General features: G+C 36.7%; 1 protein-coding gene and 2 non-coding genes across 3 annotated transcripts in view; 1 reads left to right on the top strand and 2 right to left on the bottom strand.

The window, feature by feature from the left end:
• Positions 1-340: 340 nt before the first annotated feature.
• PROS1 (protein S) overlaps positions 341-16,257 on the top strand; it is a 68,219-nt gene continuing 52,302 nt past the window's right edge. Inside the window, exon 1 of the mRNA XM_011356404.2 lies at positions 341-612. Coding sequence (XP_011354706.1) covers positions 537-612 — 76 coding nt within the window. The 5' untranslated portion in view covers positions 341-536. The remainder of the gene's footprint in view (positions 613-16,257) is intronic.
• On the bottom strand, positions 8,309-8,427 carry LOC111737412. Its single transcript, XR_002779435.1, has one exon. It is a non-coding gene; the product is annotated as a 5S ribosomal RNA (ribosomal RNA).
• Positions 11,869-11,987, bottom strand: LOC111737381. Its single transcript, XR_002779425.1, has one exon. It is a non-coding gene; the product is annotated as a 5S ribosomal RNA (ribosomal RNA).

A 16,257-nucleotide genomic window follows, 5' to 3' on the forward strand; every position in this document is an offset into this window, starting at 1 on the left:
TCATTCTCTTCTAAGTTTCAGTTAATGTAATCATCCCCAACATCGATCTCTCACGATTTTAACTTAGCAGAGATACCCTCTCCCTTCTGTCCTCAAAGGTCTCTCGGTTACTCAGCCTCCCACCCTAGCTCGCTGGAGATTTTTACTGCGTTTGGTTCCCCTTCCCCTTGGGAAACTTCATATTCCGCAGACCGGGAACGAAACGCTGGAGTTTGGGGACGGGCAAGGAAGGGTGTCTCCACAGTGTTTACTAGGCCTCCAACACTCTCCCCGAGCCCTGCCCCCAGCTCCAAAAAGCTTCCTGGAAATGTCCTCGTTATCACTTCCCCTCACGGGCTGGGGGCTGGGAGCGGGCGGTCCCCTCCGCCCCCGGCTCCCGCTGCCCCGCGGGCGCGCTCGCTCGCTGGCGCCTCGACTCCGCAGTCTTCAGAAAGCCGCGCCTGGGCTCGCAGGTTCGCCGCGCGCCGAGCGCTCAGGTCCCCACCGCGACGCGCCACGGTCCCCCGCCCCCTGCCCGCGCCTTTGCCGGCCTGACCATGAGGGTCCTAGGTAGGCGTTGCCGGGCGCTGCTGGCGTGCCTCGCCCTAGTGTTTCCCGTCTCAGAGGCAAACTGTGAGTACTCAACAGCGTCCTGTCCCCTTTCCCCAGCAATGCCAGCTGAACTACCAGCGTTGTAGTTCAGGATTTTCTTTTCCAGGGCTGCAGCCTCCTAGGAAGTTTCGGGCAAGTCGGGACGATCACCCGGCTGATAGAAGCAGTCGTGGATCTAGAGGGCAGTGTAATGGTGGGGCAGGATCACTATTTGCCCTGCTCTGGAAATCATCTGTTGTCTGCAGGACAGAATCAAGAACTTGGGTAACAGTAAATATCAGTGAAGGAATTAGATCACCTATCCATTCACCCCCAACAGCTGAAGTTCCCAATTAGAAGACAGATATGAGTATGTTCCACTATAAAAGTAGGGAGGAAAAGGGAAGACACTGTACCTTCTCTTTGTACAGGCATCTGTCCCCAACCAGCCCCCGCCCTCCATGCTGCAACCTTCCTCCCTTGGACTTTGAACTTGGTTCGATTATCTCAACACTGACAAACGAATTGTTTTAGGATGACTGCAGGTTTGTCTACCAAGTAGGCAGATGCCATTTTCTGACATTGAAGTCAAAAGGACTTAAATATTGTGTTTGTTAGGTCATTTTGTACTGAGGATTTTTGACACTGAATGCCACTAATCTGTGTTTGTAGTATGAATTTTTTTCTTTATCTTTGTTTTTCCAGTATTTTATGTTCCCATGCCTGGATTCAAGTAAGGCTATTGAATTTTCTCTGAAAAAAAATGAGTATTGAGGCATTTGGAATATTTTAGTTATCAGTGAATACATTTGTTTTTCTAAAGTTTAAGCATGTTCGTGGATTAAAAATGCTTATTCGTGCTATGTTTTATTCTCAGGAAATGGCATGGGAGAGATAAACTCTGAATTATGAATAACAGGCTGTCTAAAGTTCTGATGTAAATTTTACAAAGAAGTTTATTTAAGGAGAATTAAATCCACTCGTTCCTTTTAATTACTGATCAAGATGAATGAGGTATTTTAAAATTCTAGAGGCTAAAATATTATTTGTTGATTTTATATTAAAGAGCTACAATAGCAGAACTTCAACATTCAAAAGCCTATCATTAAGCCTATATGTGGACCATATGCACTACATTATTATCTATATAGTTCATTAGGACAATCAAATATTTGCTTGTTAACCAGTGCTTTGGAGAGGAGAAACAGTCAAAGTGGCTTGCCACACTTACTGCTTGTCATAACTGGCCCTTTCTTTTTATACACATAGTTATATTTTTATTGAATCTGAGCAGAGTTAAAAACTGTGTGTCTGTCTCTCTGTGTGTATTATATGCAAGTATTCAAACCATATACGTGGAGAAATACACTTGTTATATATAGATACTAATAGAGTAGATAAATTAATTCTACCAGCATATAATATATATATGTATGTATATATATATAAATGTGTATATATATATAAATGTGTATATATAATATATATAAGTGCATATATATATATATATAGAGAGAGAGAGAGAGAGAGAGAGAGAGAGATACTTAAAAGATATACTGTCTACATAGTCCGTCATTTCTCACTAATGGCTGTGGTGAAGAGAAATAGGAGAAAAGGGGATGTCCTCTCTTTTAGCTGTGCTAATTCAGTCCTATCTAGACTTCCACTTTGGGTACAGTTTATCCTAGACATTACTGACTTATGTTTTCCTTCTCTTTTTTACTCTTATCTTCTTTATTCCTTTCACTATTTGTCTTTTCTTAAAGTCTCTTTATTTCAGAGTTCAAAATGTTATACTGGTAGATTTATCAAGGTTAGATTAGAGTTGGGGTTGGTACTGGAAAAGTTAGAAACAATTTCTGGTATACAACAATAGCAACCTCTGCCACGTTCTCTTACCATTAATTCTATCTGAGGAAACACAATAATGCTTTTTTTGTAATATAGCCTTTCCACCCACCAAGTTTAATAGCCTCTTTATGGCTATATACATATTTAAACATTCTAAATATTATGCCAAAAAACGTAAGCATATACATATATTGGTATTCTTTAGCTACAACTAACAGTAATAAATTCTTGCTAACTAAAGAAGAAAGGAAAGAAAGAAAAAAGGAAAGAAAGAGAAAGGAAGGAAGAGAGAAGGAAGGATGAAAGAAGCTGAGTGGATTTATTGGAAAGCTACTGAATGGTATACTGAATATCTAGGCCTACAGAAGCCAGGGGCTTGGACATTTAGATGATCTATATTGTGGGAACTCATGTGTTCACTATGCTAGGAGCTGCCACTAGATGACGCAGTTCTAACTGCCTTCTAGTCCTGAGTTTCTCTACTCATAATTGAAGTTCCAAGGAAAAGAGCTAAGCCTTTTGACTTAGCTTGTTTCTGGAGTCCTGTGATTGACAGCTCACTAGAAGAGGGTAGAGTGCCAGGACAGCTCCCACAAATGAATGGATGCTGGGAAGGAAGCAGAAACAAGAAAAGTCTATACATTCTTATTATTTGGCTGTACAACATACACACGTGCTTCTTTCCATAAACACCATTTGAAAATATTTCAAATATATGTAAATATTTCTAATGTAAATAAGTAAAGTACAACAGAAAAGACCTCCTCAAAAGGTTTTAGTCACCACACTCAGAGAGGAAGGCTCAAGCCTAGTTTAGAACCATCAGGTGATGTCCTTGCCTCTTCTTGTTCTGTCACAATCCCATGTCAATGTGCTATGCCTTAGGGACAAAATGATACACTGTAGTGTATCAACACATTCTATATGCCAAATAATAACAATAATAAAAGATAAGCAAGGGAATACAGGTACTAACTCTAGGGCTTACTTGTTTCTCTTGGTTATAAACTTGAGCCGATGTTTATGAAGGACTTCATCCTTCACTACTCAATTCATATCTCTTTTACTCTATGGCAGTTCCTCACATTTGGTTTTTTGTCTGCTCAATGAGATGAACCACACATTTATTCAGGAAGAATCGAGCCCTTTCGTTCCTACCTGTTGATGGTTTTATCCATTTCTTTTACAATTCTACTGTGTACTACAGTTATTTTGGAGGCGCAGCATTCCTTCTAACCCTGATTTGTATGTGGCAACAACACTATTTTGCCTTGATTATTGTCATTCCAGTATAATCTCTTTTTAAATCACTTAAAAAAAAAAAAAAAGAACTTAAAATGGTTATAAAGCAATCTCAGCTTCTATTTCAGTGGAAAATGTATTAGGCCCTCTAGTGAACCTATTCCCCACTGGTTTTTCAGTTTCTAGATGAGCAGAACTCAGTTGTAAGGAAAGAAAGAAAAAAAAACCCCAAGAGACTAGGTCTTTGAATTCCCTTCTTAGGGTTGCTGTAACAAAGTATTACAAACTGGGTGCCTTAAACAACTGAATTTATTCTCTCACAGTTCTGGAAGCTAGAAATCTGAGATCAAGGGATCAGCAGGGTTGGTTCCTTCTGGGGGCTGTGAGGGAGAATGTGTTCCAGATTTCTCTCCCAGCTTCTGGTTTCCTAAGACATTCCTTGGCTTGTAGATGGCATTCTTCCTATGTCTTTGCCTTGTCTTTGCTCCATACAAGTCTATCTCTGTTCCAAATTTTCCCCTTTTGATAAGGACACCAGTTATATTGGATTAGGACCCATTCTTATGACCTTGTTTTAACTTGATAATCTGTAAAGCCCCTATTTCCAAATAGGTGATATTCACCTGTAGTGGGGGATTAGGATTTCACCATCTTCATAGGGGACACAACTCAACTCATAACAATCACTATCAAATCATGACAAGTACTTTGCTTTGTACTTTCATTCCTGGCCTGTGTATTTTGGCTTTAGGAAAAAGAGCACTGTATATTAATGATTGCTGATACACAACGTACCACATTTTTTTTTTTTCACTACGTTGGAAGATAGTGTTGTGTCCCAAAAGGCAGTGACTGAGACCTCAACAGTTGGTCAGTCCATCATTCCCTAAAGCTAGCTCCTTCCAGGTATTAGATTATACATTAAGACCAATGAAAACCATTATCATTCCACTGATTTACCTCCTTGATTGTATAGTTAATTTCTCAGAGGTTATGTTGTGTGGCTTAGCATAAAGCTATCGACTGAATAAGTCTACCAATAGTTGTGCTGACAGAAAAGTTAAATCCAAATACAGAATAAATATCTCTCTGAGTACAAATTCCTGTTCTGCCATAATAGAAAAGCCCTCACTAAACAACCATCCACTATGTATCTGATTGGATTTTGTAATATGTCCAATTTCCAATAGCTGAAAGAATAGCAATTCTGCTGACAAATTCGGTGGGTTATTTTTTTTTTTTTGTATTGTTTGTTTGTTTTGTTTTTTAATAATGAGTGCCTGGCGAGCAAAAGTTATTGTAGCTGAGTCTATGTGTAGTCTCCATCCTTGCCACTGTGGCTGCCTCTTTATTTATTTCTTTATTTGTTTGTTTGTTTATTTATTTATTTTTTAGTGAATAGTGAATAAATTTTAGACTGAGTCACACAAAGTGACGGCCTGAGTACCACATGTTCCCACAGAATTATGTATTTAGTCTTTACGGCATTTTAAAAATTAGAAAAATTTCACCTAAAAACTTGGTTTTATGACTTGTCTTAAAAAAACAAAGGAAGATTTGGCAACACTAGGCCCACATTCCAACATGGTAAGATTCAGCCAGAGTTGATTCAAAGCTGCCTTCTTTAGATAGGAATAATCTCTCCAGTTCGCTACAACTAACTCCAAGCACCTGCAGTAATCTTTTACCAAATTCTCTTCTCTTGTTTGTGGTACCTGTCTGACACTTGGAGATTTTTGAGTTTGTGGCCTTTATACTAGATTGCCTTGAGAAGAAACACAACAGACAGTCATTAAGGGAGTCATTCTGTGCCCTTTTGTTATTAAGAACTTCTCCGGTGTGGGGCTATCTTATGAACGAACATTCACCTGAAACAAATATTCTTAGCTCTGGGCCAGTCGTTGCCCAGACTTTCTTGTTCCTAGGCCAGAGAACTGGCTCTGTACAGGTTCCTGAACAACTGGACCAACCATTTGCAACAATTCAGAAAGTAGAATAGAGTCTCATTTCAGTTAATTTCTCATTCTAGACAAAGTGGACAATGGGAAATACTGTTTATATATCTGCCCATTGTGAAGGTTTTATTTGTCCAGTGCTCCTTAGGCTGTAGTTTGTGTTTTTGTTCGTTTCTGGCTGAAGCAGGTCTACCCCTGGCTCATGTTGGCATACCACAATATCTAATAATCACTAAAAGTTTTGGGGATCTCTTTCCTTAGTGCAGTTACCCAGTGCAGTTATTTTGCTTTGGAGAAAACTAGGAGAAAAGTTCACAGTACTGTACACAGATGCTTCTTTAAGGGCATCTCTCCTCTCCTTCATTTAAGAGGTTCTGGATCCAGCAAGATTAGTAATCAAGGAGAAATAGTGATTTCTTTCCATTGTTCCTGAAGTACAGTCTCTGCTAACACAGGGGCATTTGGCGTGAAAAAACTCAGTGAAGAATTTGTGAGTTGTCTTTCTATCATTCTAGGGAGATTTTTTTTCTTGTTAATCCTTTCTCCAAGATTTGATCAGTATATATGCCCAACCTGACTTTGATTCAGTTGAGTTCAGGCTGCTGCCTAAGGTCAGCCACCCCAGGTTCTTCCTATTCCACTTAAGGTCTGGAAGTTCATTGCAGCTGCAGCCTCTCCTAACAGCATTTCGGATTTGGGCCAGATAGTTACTAAAATGCTTTTTAAAAACTCCAGTGATTTCTTCAATAATCTATTTCTATGATAATCATGGAAATAAATCCTTTTCTTCTACATGGGGGGTGAGATGAATGAGTGAGGATGTAAATAGGTAGGAACCGCATGAACGATTCAAGCCAGAATGTCTGGCTCATGGTCTTTGTGAATTCTTTCTTTTATATTATGCCAAAGAATGTCCAGCTTTTCAGTGTTATTTTAGCATGTGCAGAGGTTTCATCTAGCATGGCATTAGCTGTCCAAGCCAACTGTTAGAACTGAAGCTGGTCTTAGCTAGCCCATGAAATAAAATCAGCAATATTAATACATTCAAAATTATATATGCCTTTTTGTATTAGTTTTCTATTGCTGTGTAACAATTACCACAAAGTTTGCATCTTAATACAAAACTATTATCTCATAGTTTTGTGAGTCAGAAGCCCAGGCACAAGTCCAGGGACCTGCTCAGGATCTCACAAGGCTAAAATGAAAGGGCCCACCAAGGCTGAGGTCTCATCTGAAGCTCTTCCAAGCTCACTGACTATTGGCAGAATTCAGTTTCTGCTCCTGGGGCCTCCTACCAATCCCACCATGTGGCTGTCTTCACAACATGGCAGTTTGCTTCTGAAAGGTCAACAGGAGGCATTTGCTGCCACTTCTTGCCTCTTCTATTTCTGATGTCTGAACCCGGCATACAAGGCTCATGATCTGGAGGCTACCACACCTTTTCCTCCACACTTTTCCCTGCCCTTCTTCTCAAAGAGGGTCATTCTCTGCCTCTCTTCTCTGTGGTCTTTTCATGTGCAAGTCCTCCTGTTTGGAAGATTCTTCCTTTTGATTGTCCTACCCCAGCTACCCCGGTGATCTGTTTAAAGTTCCTCCAACTTTAGGATACTTTATGAGATTTTGTTCCTCTGTTTTAAAGAATCGTGGATTGGCATGTGATAAAGCGTTCTCGAATCTGTATTTCCCCATTTATATTAAAAGAGGATTTAGAAAATTGTTATTTTCTCAATTGCTATTTTCTAATATTTTAAATATATTTGGGGCTTCTTTGTTTTTTGGGTTTTAGATTTTTTTTTTTTACTCTTCTGCTCTATTGATTATTTTATTCAAGGAATAAATTGAAGTACCCCATCTTATCTATGTGTTTTTTGCTTTCAATTGAGCCTTCTGATTTTTAGAATCAAGAAGAATCAAATTAGTACATAATTCAATAACCTCATTACAGGCATTAGTTTAAATTTTTCATAATCTCATATTAGGATAAAATATGCTATAGAATGACATTGCTTCAATCCCCAAATCTTAAAATTAATTTCCACATCACCCAGTCTTAGTGTCTTAGCAAAATAAGAGTTTATTTCTCAATTATGTAAAGTCCAATATGATTTGTGTAAATCTCTTCCATCTTTAGTTATACTATCTGGTACATATGGCTTCCAATGTCTCTGTAAGAAAAGAGAGAAATGGAGGAGATATATTTGTTATTAACTGTCTTAGCATGGAAGTGACAAGACTCATTTCTGCTTATGGTTCATTTAGACCCATCCCAAGGAAGCACATGGAATATTTGGTCAGCATTGTCTCTGTTACAAACATTTTTTTTATAGGGTTAATATCATAGTTTCTTCCTCTAAGAGAAGCACAGGTACTTATTGCATATTTAAACTTCAGTAATATGTATTACAAACTGTGAGATTGTTTTAATTATACGAATAAAATTTTTGATAGAGAGAGTGTATAATTAACTGTGCCTACTAACATACCAGCTTGGGTACTTAGTATAATGATATTGAGTTGGCTGTCAATGTAGCAGGATGAAAAAAATATATGGTTAGCCGATATTGAAATTATTCCTATGGTGGGAACTGCTATTATTTTATTTTATTTTTTTTTATTTTTTAGGCGAGGCAACCATTGGTTGACCTCACAGATTGCAAGGACTTTGTTAGCTTACGATCCCTTATTTTTTATGCCTACAGCACCTGGTCTTCCTAGGTGGTCTCCCATCCAAGTACTAACCAGGCCCAACCCTGCTTAGCTTCCGAGATCGGATGGGATCGGGCTTGTTTAAGGTGGCATGGCCATAGAGTGCTATTATTTTGGAAATTACCTTGAAACACGTTTTAGGTTTAGAAAGTGACATTCTGAAAACATGGTCTATAACTTTGCTATTTAAGTGTAGTCCAGGGACCAGCAGCAACATTACCTGGGGGCATTTTAGAAATGAAATATCTCTGGCCCCACCCCGGACCTATTGAATCAAGATATGAATTTTAACAAGACCCTCAGGTAATTCCTATGCATACTTAAAGTTTGAATCATTGTAGTCTATAAGGAGATATCAAGAAAGATAAATGCTTCTGCTTTTAGAAGTGAACAGACTGCAAGGATGACAGTAGGTAGCAACCAGGGAGAGAGAAGCAGAAAAGATATCAGAGAAGGGAAAAAGGAAGCTGAACCACATGGCAGAGAATGCAGCATGTGTGGAAGGTCTCCAGTCAGAAATTATTAGATGAGAAGTGGACAAAGGATTTTTAGGAACTGGCATTTCTAGGACTCAACTTGCACTCGCAAAAGTTGCTTTAATATAAACTACAGCCCTTCCCACCTTCCTCCTGCCACCTGCCTCCAGTGTTTCTTCAGAAAAGGGTTGATTTTCACATCTAAGTTGGTTAAGAATGGAGAGAAAAGAATCGTGAGATGAAGTTTTTGAAAGCTAACGCACAAAGCCAATTGTGACCATAAAAACCACTGCTCCAAATGAATGCAGATGTCTTGAGAGAAACTTTATCAGATGTGGGGTTGGCATATCATGTCACCATTCAGTGAATCGAAAGGGCAGGATGATATCTCACATTAGCAAAACTTAATTATCTTTAAATTCTCAAGCTTTGATAGAGGGTAATGTTTTGTTATGATAAAAGAAAAAAAATCACCTGATGCTGCAAAAAAATATGTCTTGAATCTTGTTCTATTGAGTGGTGCAAATTTTATTATCGAAACATTCCTGTTTTATTTTACAGTTATCTGGGAAGTACAGTTAATTATAATAATTTGGGAGGATGGGAAAGAATGCAATTTTTATTAAAAAAATTAAATTGAAATATATTTGTTATATAATTATAAATTTAAGTTGCACATTAGTTAATTTGATACATTTATATGTTGTAATACAATTGCCATTAAGAATTTAATAATTTTAAACAAGAATATACTCTGTATAAAAGGTATAAACTTTCAGTTATAACATAAGTCGTGGATTGCAATGTACAGCATGGTTACCACTGGGGTGATGTGAAATCCGGCGTCTCCCCAGCAGCAGACGGGAGGATGGAGGTGTTCGTGTAATATGTTGTCCCTCGGTTCTTCTCCTCCGACGCAGCAAAGAATTACAGGTCTGCGAGATTTAGACATTTTAGAAGGAGATGGGCCACACTAAGGAAGGTTGCAGCCCTGTGGAATTTAGAAGATAAAGAAGTAAGACAGAGTACGCTCGAAGGCCGGAGGAGGGGTTTTCAGCAAGGAGAGCTGTAACAACATAGAAATAGGAAGGTCTGTTCATATTTGGACCAACATGGGTTGTTCCAAATGCATTCCTAGGTGATTGCCTCATGAGATGCCTTCTGCGCAGGCACCTGTAGCCAGATTAAACAAGCTGTAGGTTATGACCCTCCTGTCCTTTGTCACTGGGGATGCAGGAGGGATTCTCTAACCACCAACACGGTGTTCTTTGGGCGGTCTCTAGGCTGGACTCTTATTCCTTTGTTCCCCTGTCGCTCATGTCTGACTAGCTACCTAACACAGTGACTATAGTTAATAATAACATTGTTATGAAAGTTGTTAAGAGGGTAGAACTTAAAAGTTCTCATCACACAAAAACTCTGTAACTATATGAGAGGTAGATGTTAACTCGACTTATTGTGGTGATCATTTCATAATATATACATATTTCAAATCATTATGTTGTATACCTGAAACATATAATGTTGTATGTCAGTTATATCTCACTAAAAAATTTTCCTCTGCATAATAAAAAATTCAGAGGAAATGATAACATTTTCATAGTGAATGTTTTTGGAAAGCAAAGTTATAATCCTTTTTATTGTTTACTTTTTTGTTTTTTTAAATATAATAAATTGTTATTAACTAAGGGAAAACCTCTTTAAGAGGTTTATTTATATTATATTGTTCTAAATATAGAAATTTAATCCTTCAGGTTTATGGGGAAGTGAAATAAATACAGTTTATCTAAATAGGTTCTGAGTATTTCTATAGATGAGTAAATTTTCAGTAATTCTAGGCCATTGGTATGTCTTCTTAGTCCTCTTGTCTAATTTTTGGAATGGATTTTAAAAAGATAAATTCAATAACAATGACTTTTAAATCTTCATAAAAATGGTAAAATTGTACCTTAACTCTGCCTCTATCTATATTTATAATCCCCTTTTTCTCTTCCTACTCTCAGTTGAGCTTCTTGAAGAAAAAGTTTATTCTGCAGATCTCTATTTCCTTTCTTTTCACCCTCTTACTGGTTTTGATGACTGAGAAAGTTTGTAGTGATCCTATTATTAAAACAACTATATATACATTTTAACTCTCATCTTAAATAATAGTAATTATTATTAATAAATTCTTTACAACATTTGACATTGTTAAAATTTATCTTTTTTTGAAATAGACATCCTTTCATGTCTATAAGCATTATATTATTTAAATTTTCTCTCTCTCTACATATTTTTTACTAATTCTGCTTCTGCTATTTCGATGATCTCAGCTTTCCCTGAAATGTTAGTGTTATTTGCGGTTCCATTTTGACAATCTATCCTCATTGGTCAGCAGCTTAAACTGGCTAGCTATATTCTACTGATTCCCTATGATTTTTTAAAACATTCAAGTACTCCATGCTTAATATAACTAATTTAGAAATATATATATACACTAAAAAAATGCATCTGTAGTCAGACTAGCCAGAGACCAATATGACATTTTGCTCTGTATTCTTCTAACCTCCTTTGTCTTCATATATACATTTTTAGAAATTAAAATATATAAATAAAAGAACAGAATTGTGCTGTACATGTGTACCTTGATATCTCACCTGAAAAAATGATTGTTTCTATATCAATAAATTAAAATCTGTGTCACACTTTAAAATAGATTATTAATTTCCTTTATGTATATTCACCATAATATATTTAATTAAACTATTTTTTGAACTTTCAGATTATTTCCAGTTTTGCTTATATCAGGAATATTGTGGTGAATATATGCATATATATTCTTATACATATGTCCATGTTCATTTCCTCAGGCTAATCCTAGAAATAGAGTTTTTAGATGATATAGTATCTTTTCTGAGCTAGGGGGAATAGTTCATTCTATTTTTCAATTCATCTATTAACTTTTTTATTTTGAAATTATATTTTAGTTCTCTACTTTTTCTTTATCATAGCAGCCTACTTTTGTTTTATGGATGTCAGAGCCTCTCAATTTATTTGGGATATTAGTTATACATTTTTTTTTTTTTTTAAGCCTACAGCACCGGGTCTTCGTAAATGGTCTCCCATCCAAGTACTAACCAGGCCCGGCCCTGCTTAGCTTCCGAGATCAGACAAGATCGGGTGTGTTCAGGGTGGCATGGCCGTAGACAAGTTATACATTTTTAAAAGTTATCTTCTATGTCTTTGATTGCTTTGATTACCTTCGGGGTCATGATCTGTATGTTTCTCTTGTCCTTCACTTTCACACTGTTAAGTTTTTGCAATTATCTGGTGATCCTTGGCTGTTAGTTCTTTCCTTGAAGTTAAGCCTACGTTGATTAGATAGACTAGGTAGCTGGCACAGGGTTCTCTTCTGTGGTTGCTTAGGTTTGCTTCCCTAACAGGATGTCTCTTGAATTGGGAAACTTGTAATTAGTCATATTTGAGTGGGTAGGTTTGTCGATAGCCAGGCTTCTCTTTAGGGGCTTATGTGAGAATTGGGTGGGGTCAGTTACCATGGTAAGGAGGGCATTAGTCGTTGAAAACAATTCTTTCTAATTTCTCTACCTGCTGTCTCCCACACTGTACTAGGATGAGGTTTGGAGCGACAGACTGGAAGTTCTGCTCTTCTTTGTCAGCCCAGTTCCACACATGGATCCTTCCCAAGCAACATCTCTCCAGTCTATAGAGAGCAGTTTTCAGGTTTTATTTTTAAAGGCTAAACTCATAGCGTTTTATCCTCTGTAAGTGGAAGAGGAAAAGAGAGAGATTCCAATGACTTTGCTGGCCTGAATGGACTTGCGTAATTAATCTGATGCATATTCTTACTGTCAGTTGATTCTGGAGCTTCTCTGATGCTAATTGTTTTGAAATTATATTATACTATGTCTAAATTGGCTTTCTTTTCACTCATTTGGAATAATAGACCTTCTTTATATGAAAACTAGTATCTCGTCAGCTATGGAAAATTTTCTACCTTTACTGATATGATAATTCCCTCCCTCCATGTGCTCTAGAACTCCTCTGTAATTGATCCTATATGACTTTGACTCTCATATCTTCTATCTCTTTGAAATTTTGCTCTTGATTCCAGGAACTTCTTTAACTTTTTTTCCAACCTTTCTATTTTGACAATCATATTGTAAATTTTTCAATGTAATTTTTATCTTACTTTGAACTTTCATGTATGCATTATCGTCTTATATCGCTATGAGGATATTCGTTACATTTTTTAAAGTTTTTGAAAGTTCTCTTCTCTGAATTACCTCTTTTTTCTCATGTCAGTTCTCTTTTTCATGGTTCCAGTAACTGTTATTTTTTTTCCTCCATACTTCTGATGATTCTTAGTTATCTCTTTTTATTTAAGCACCAGTACTGGATTGATTTTAGGTGACTTATAAGAGTTTTTTCTGCTGTTTTTACATATTGATCTTGATTCTTGCTGGTCTTCTAAACAGTAGAATTAGTAGTTAGCTCTGTGTATACTCATTAGTTGATTCATTTATACAATTAATGTTTATTGGGCCCACTCTGAGTATACTGCCTCATGCATATTGAGATGTACTGGGGAACCAGTGCTGTGTGTCATTGTTGAACTTTCAAATTAATCCCCCTAATTCTAATTACCTTTTCCCCACTCTCCTGTTAATGCTGTATTATAGTCTTTCTGAGGCTTATTTACAAAAGGCAAAAACATTCTTACTTTCATTGCATCTCTCTGTGTGTATTTTGGATAAAGGCTTCTTCTTCTTTGTTTTATTCATCAACAGATTTTTCACTAGCTTTTCAACTTGAAGAATTGGCTGAAATCACTTATCTGACGACTCTTCCCATTATCTGCCCTGTCGTGGGTTATTCTTTTTTAAAAAAAAATGTTTATCATTTTAATAGGACTTTTAATAGATAAATACTCTCTGACATAATTTTTTTAAAAAATTATTTTATTAGTTTCAAGTATACAGTACATTGGTTAGATATTTATATAGTTTATAAAATGATCCCCCTAATTGCTCTTTCCCTCCTCTGGCTCTCCACATAGCCAATACATTAATGCTAACTGCATTCCCTATGCCGTGCTCCCCATCCCCGTGCCCAACTATCAACTACTAATTTGTACTTCTTTAACCCTTCACCCCATTCTCTCAGTCTCTCAACCCATTTCCCCTCTGACCATCACCACATTGTCCTCTATATTTGCAAGTCTGTTTTTGATTAGTTTGTCCCTTAGATTTTGCATATAAGTGAAATCTTACGGTATTTATCTTTCTCTGTCTGACTTATTTCATTCAGCATAATAACCTCTAGGTCCATCCATGTCATTGCAAATGGTAGGATTTCATTTTTTTTAATGGCTGAGTAGTATTCCATTGTATATATGAACTATAACTTCTTTATCCAGTCATCTGTTGATGGACATTTAGTTTGCTTCCATAACTTGGCTATTGTAAATTGTGCTGCCATGAATATTAGGGTGCATAGATATTTACAAATTATTATTTTGGTTTTATTTGGATAAATACCCAGAAGTGCAATTGATGGGTCAAAAGGTATATCCATTTTTAATTTTTTGAGAAACCTCCAGACTGTTTTCCATAGTGGCTGTACCAGTTTGCAATCCCACCAGCAATGTATGAAAGTTCCCTTTTCTCCACATCCTAGCCAACACTTGTTCTTTGATTTATTGATGATAGCCATTCTGACAGGTGTGAGGTCAAATCTCATTGTGGTTTTAATTTGTATTTCTCTGATGATTAGTGCCCTTGAGCATCTTTTCATATATCTATTGGCCATCTGCATTTTCTCTTTGGAGAAATATCTGTTCAGGTCTTCTGCCTATTTTTTAATTGGATTGGGTTTTTTTTGTTGTTGAGTTGCATAAGTTCTTTATATACTTTTGGATATTAACCACTTATCAGATTTATCATAAGCGAATATCTTTTCCCATTCAGTCAGTTGTCTTGTTTTGTTGATGGTTTTGACATCATTAATATTAACACAACTTCCCATGTCTTTAAAGAGCAGCTAGAAATTGTCACTAACCTCGTTCCCTTATGTACTAGTCTGCTTGGACTGATATAACAAAATACCACAGACTACATGGCTTAAACAACAGAAATTTATTTTCTCACAGTCCAATATCAAGATTCTGGCAAATTCAGTTTATAGTGAGTGCTTTCTTCCTGGCTGCAGATGCTGCCTTGAAGCTGTGTCCTCACATGGCCATTCCTGTGTGTGTGTGTGCATACATGGAGAAGGAGGGAAGAACTTGCTAGTGTCTCATATAAGGGCACTATTCCAATGGGATCAGGGCCCCATCCATATGACTTCATTTAATCTTAATTAATTCCTTACAGTCCCATCTCCAAATACAGTGACGCTGGGGATATGGCTTCCACATATGAATTTGGAGAAGACATAAAAATTCAGTCCATAATGACTTCTCAAGTAGAACACAAATGCTTTTTTTATATATTATTTTCATTACTATGGAAGGGGACAAGTAGATTTTGTACTTTGTGGTTATTTATTTTTTCAAGGAGGCCTGAGTTTCTACATGTTAAGTGTACCTTTTCTTATTACTTGTTTTGTTTTCTTTCTTTTCCCTGACACCTTATACCAGTAATTTTCTCTCCTTTTCTTAATAAATTATAATTTTATTCCATTGTTATTTAGACTATGTCTTATAGCCTTTTAGAATGTCAACCAGGAATTCTGAGAGGCTGGCAAAAATGGTATTGAATTAAACTCTACTTGATGACATATAAATATTCCAAATTATCTCATTTTCACATCAGCACTTTTTAAAAAGTAAATAACGACATGAGTCAAAAAGGAAGCCATTGAGATTTAGAGTCTTTTTTCAAGCCTCTAAGCATACTTCAGATTTCCTTATTGGGGAGCTCTGGGAGATATTGCGGAAGTGGGATATTATAAAATTAGGCCAGCTCTTTTATTGTTGCCTTTAAAAATGTCCAGGAACAGTTTGCCTGTTGCTTTTCCAAACATAAATACAGACACAGTCCAGTGAACTAATAGTATTAATTGATGCCATCCTAAAAAAATAGGTCAAATAGAACAAAAAACAAAACATTTCCCGTGCTGTAAACTCTTGGTACATGACGTCAAAATCAGATGGTATTTTAATGTCCTAGTGTTTAGGAGACAAAAAAGACAAGGAGAGCTGATTGCGTGAATATTTTGTTGCACGTCATAAAAGAGACCTCCTGCTGCAGATTCAGGAAGTATAGCCAGTTGGCAATGTAATCAAGAGAAGAAAAGAGAGGGCTATAGAAAATTTCTCTTCATACCTTGCCAAATTCTGAACTGTGATGGAATATAGTAATTATTATATTCCATCTCAACAAACAAGTTCTCGACTTGAGAACAAACAAGTCAAGTAAAAGATGGTCAATGTAATTTTTTTCTGGGTAATAGGCTGC

The sequence above is a fragment of the Pteropus vampyrus genome, unplaced genomic scaffold, assembly GCF_000151845.1.
Source record: "Pteropus vampyrus isolate Shadow unplaced genomic scaffold, Pvam_2.0 Scaffold26, whole genome shotgun sequence".
Lineage (NCBI taxonomy): Eukaryota > Metazoa > Chordata > Mammalia > Chiroptera > Pteropodidae > Pteropus > Pteropus vampyrus.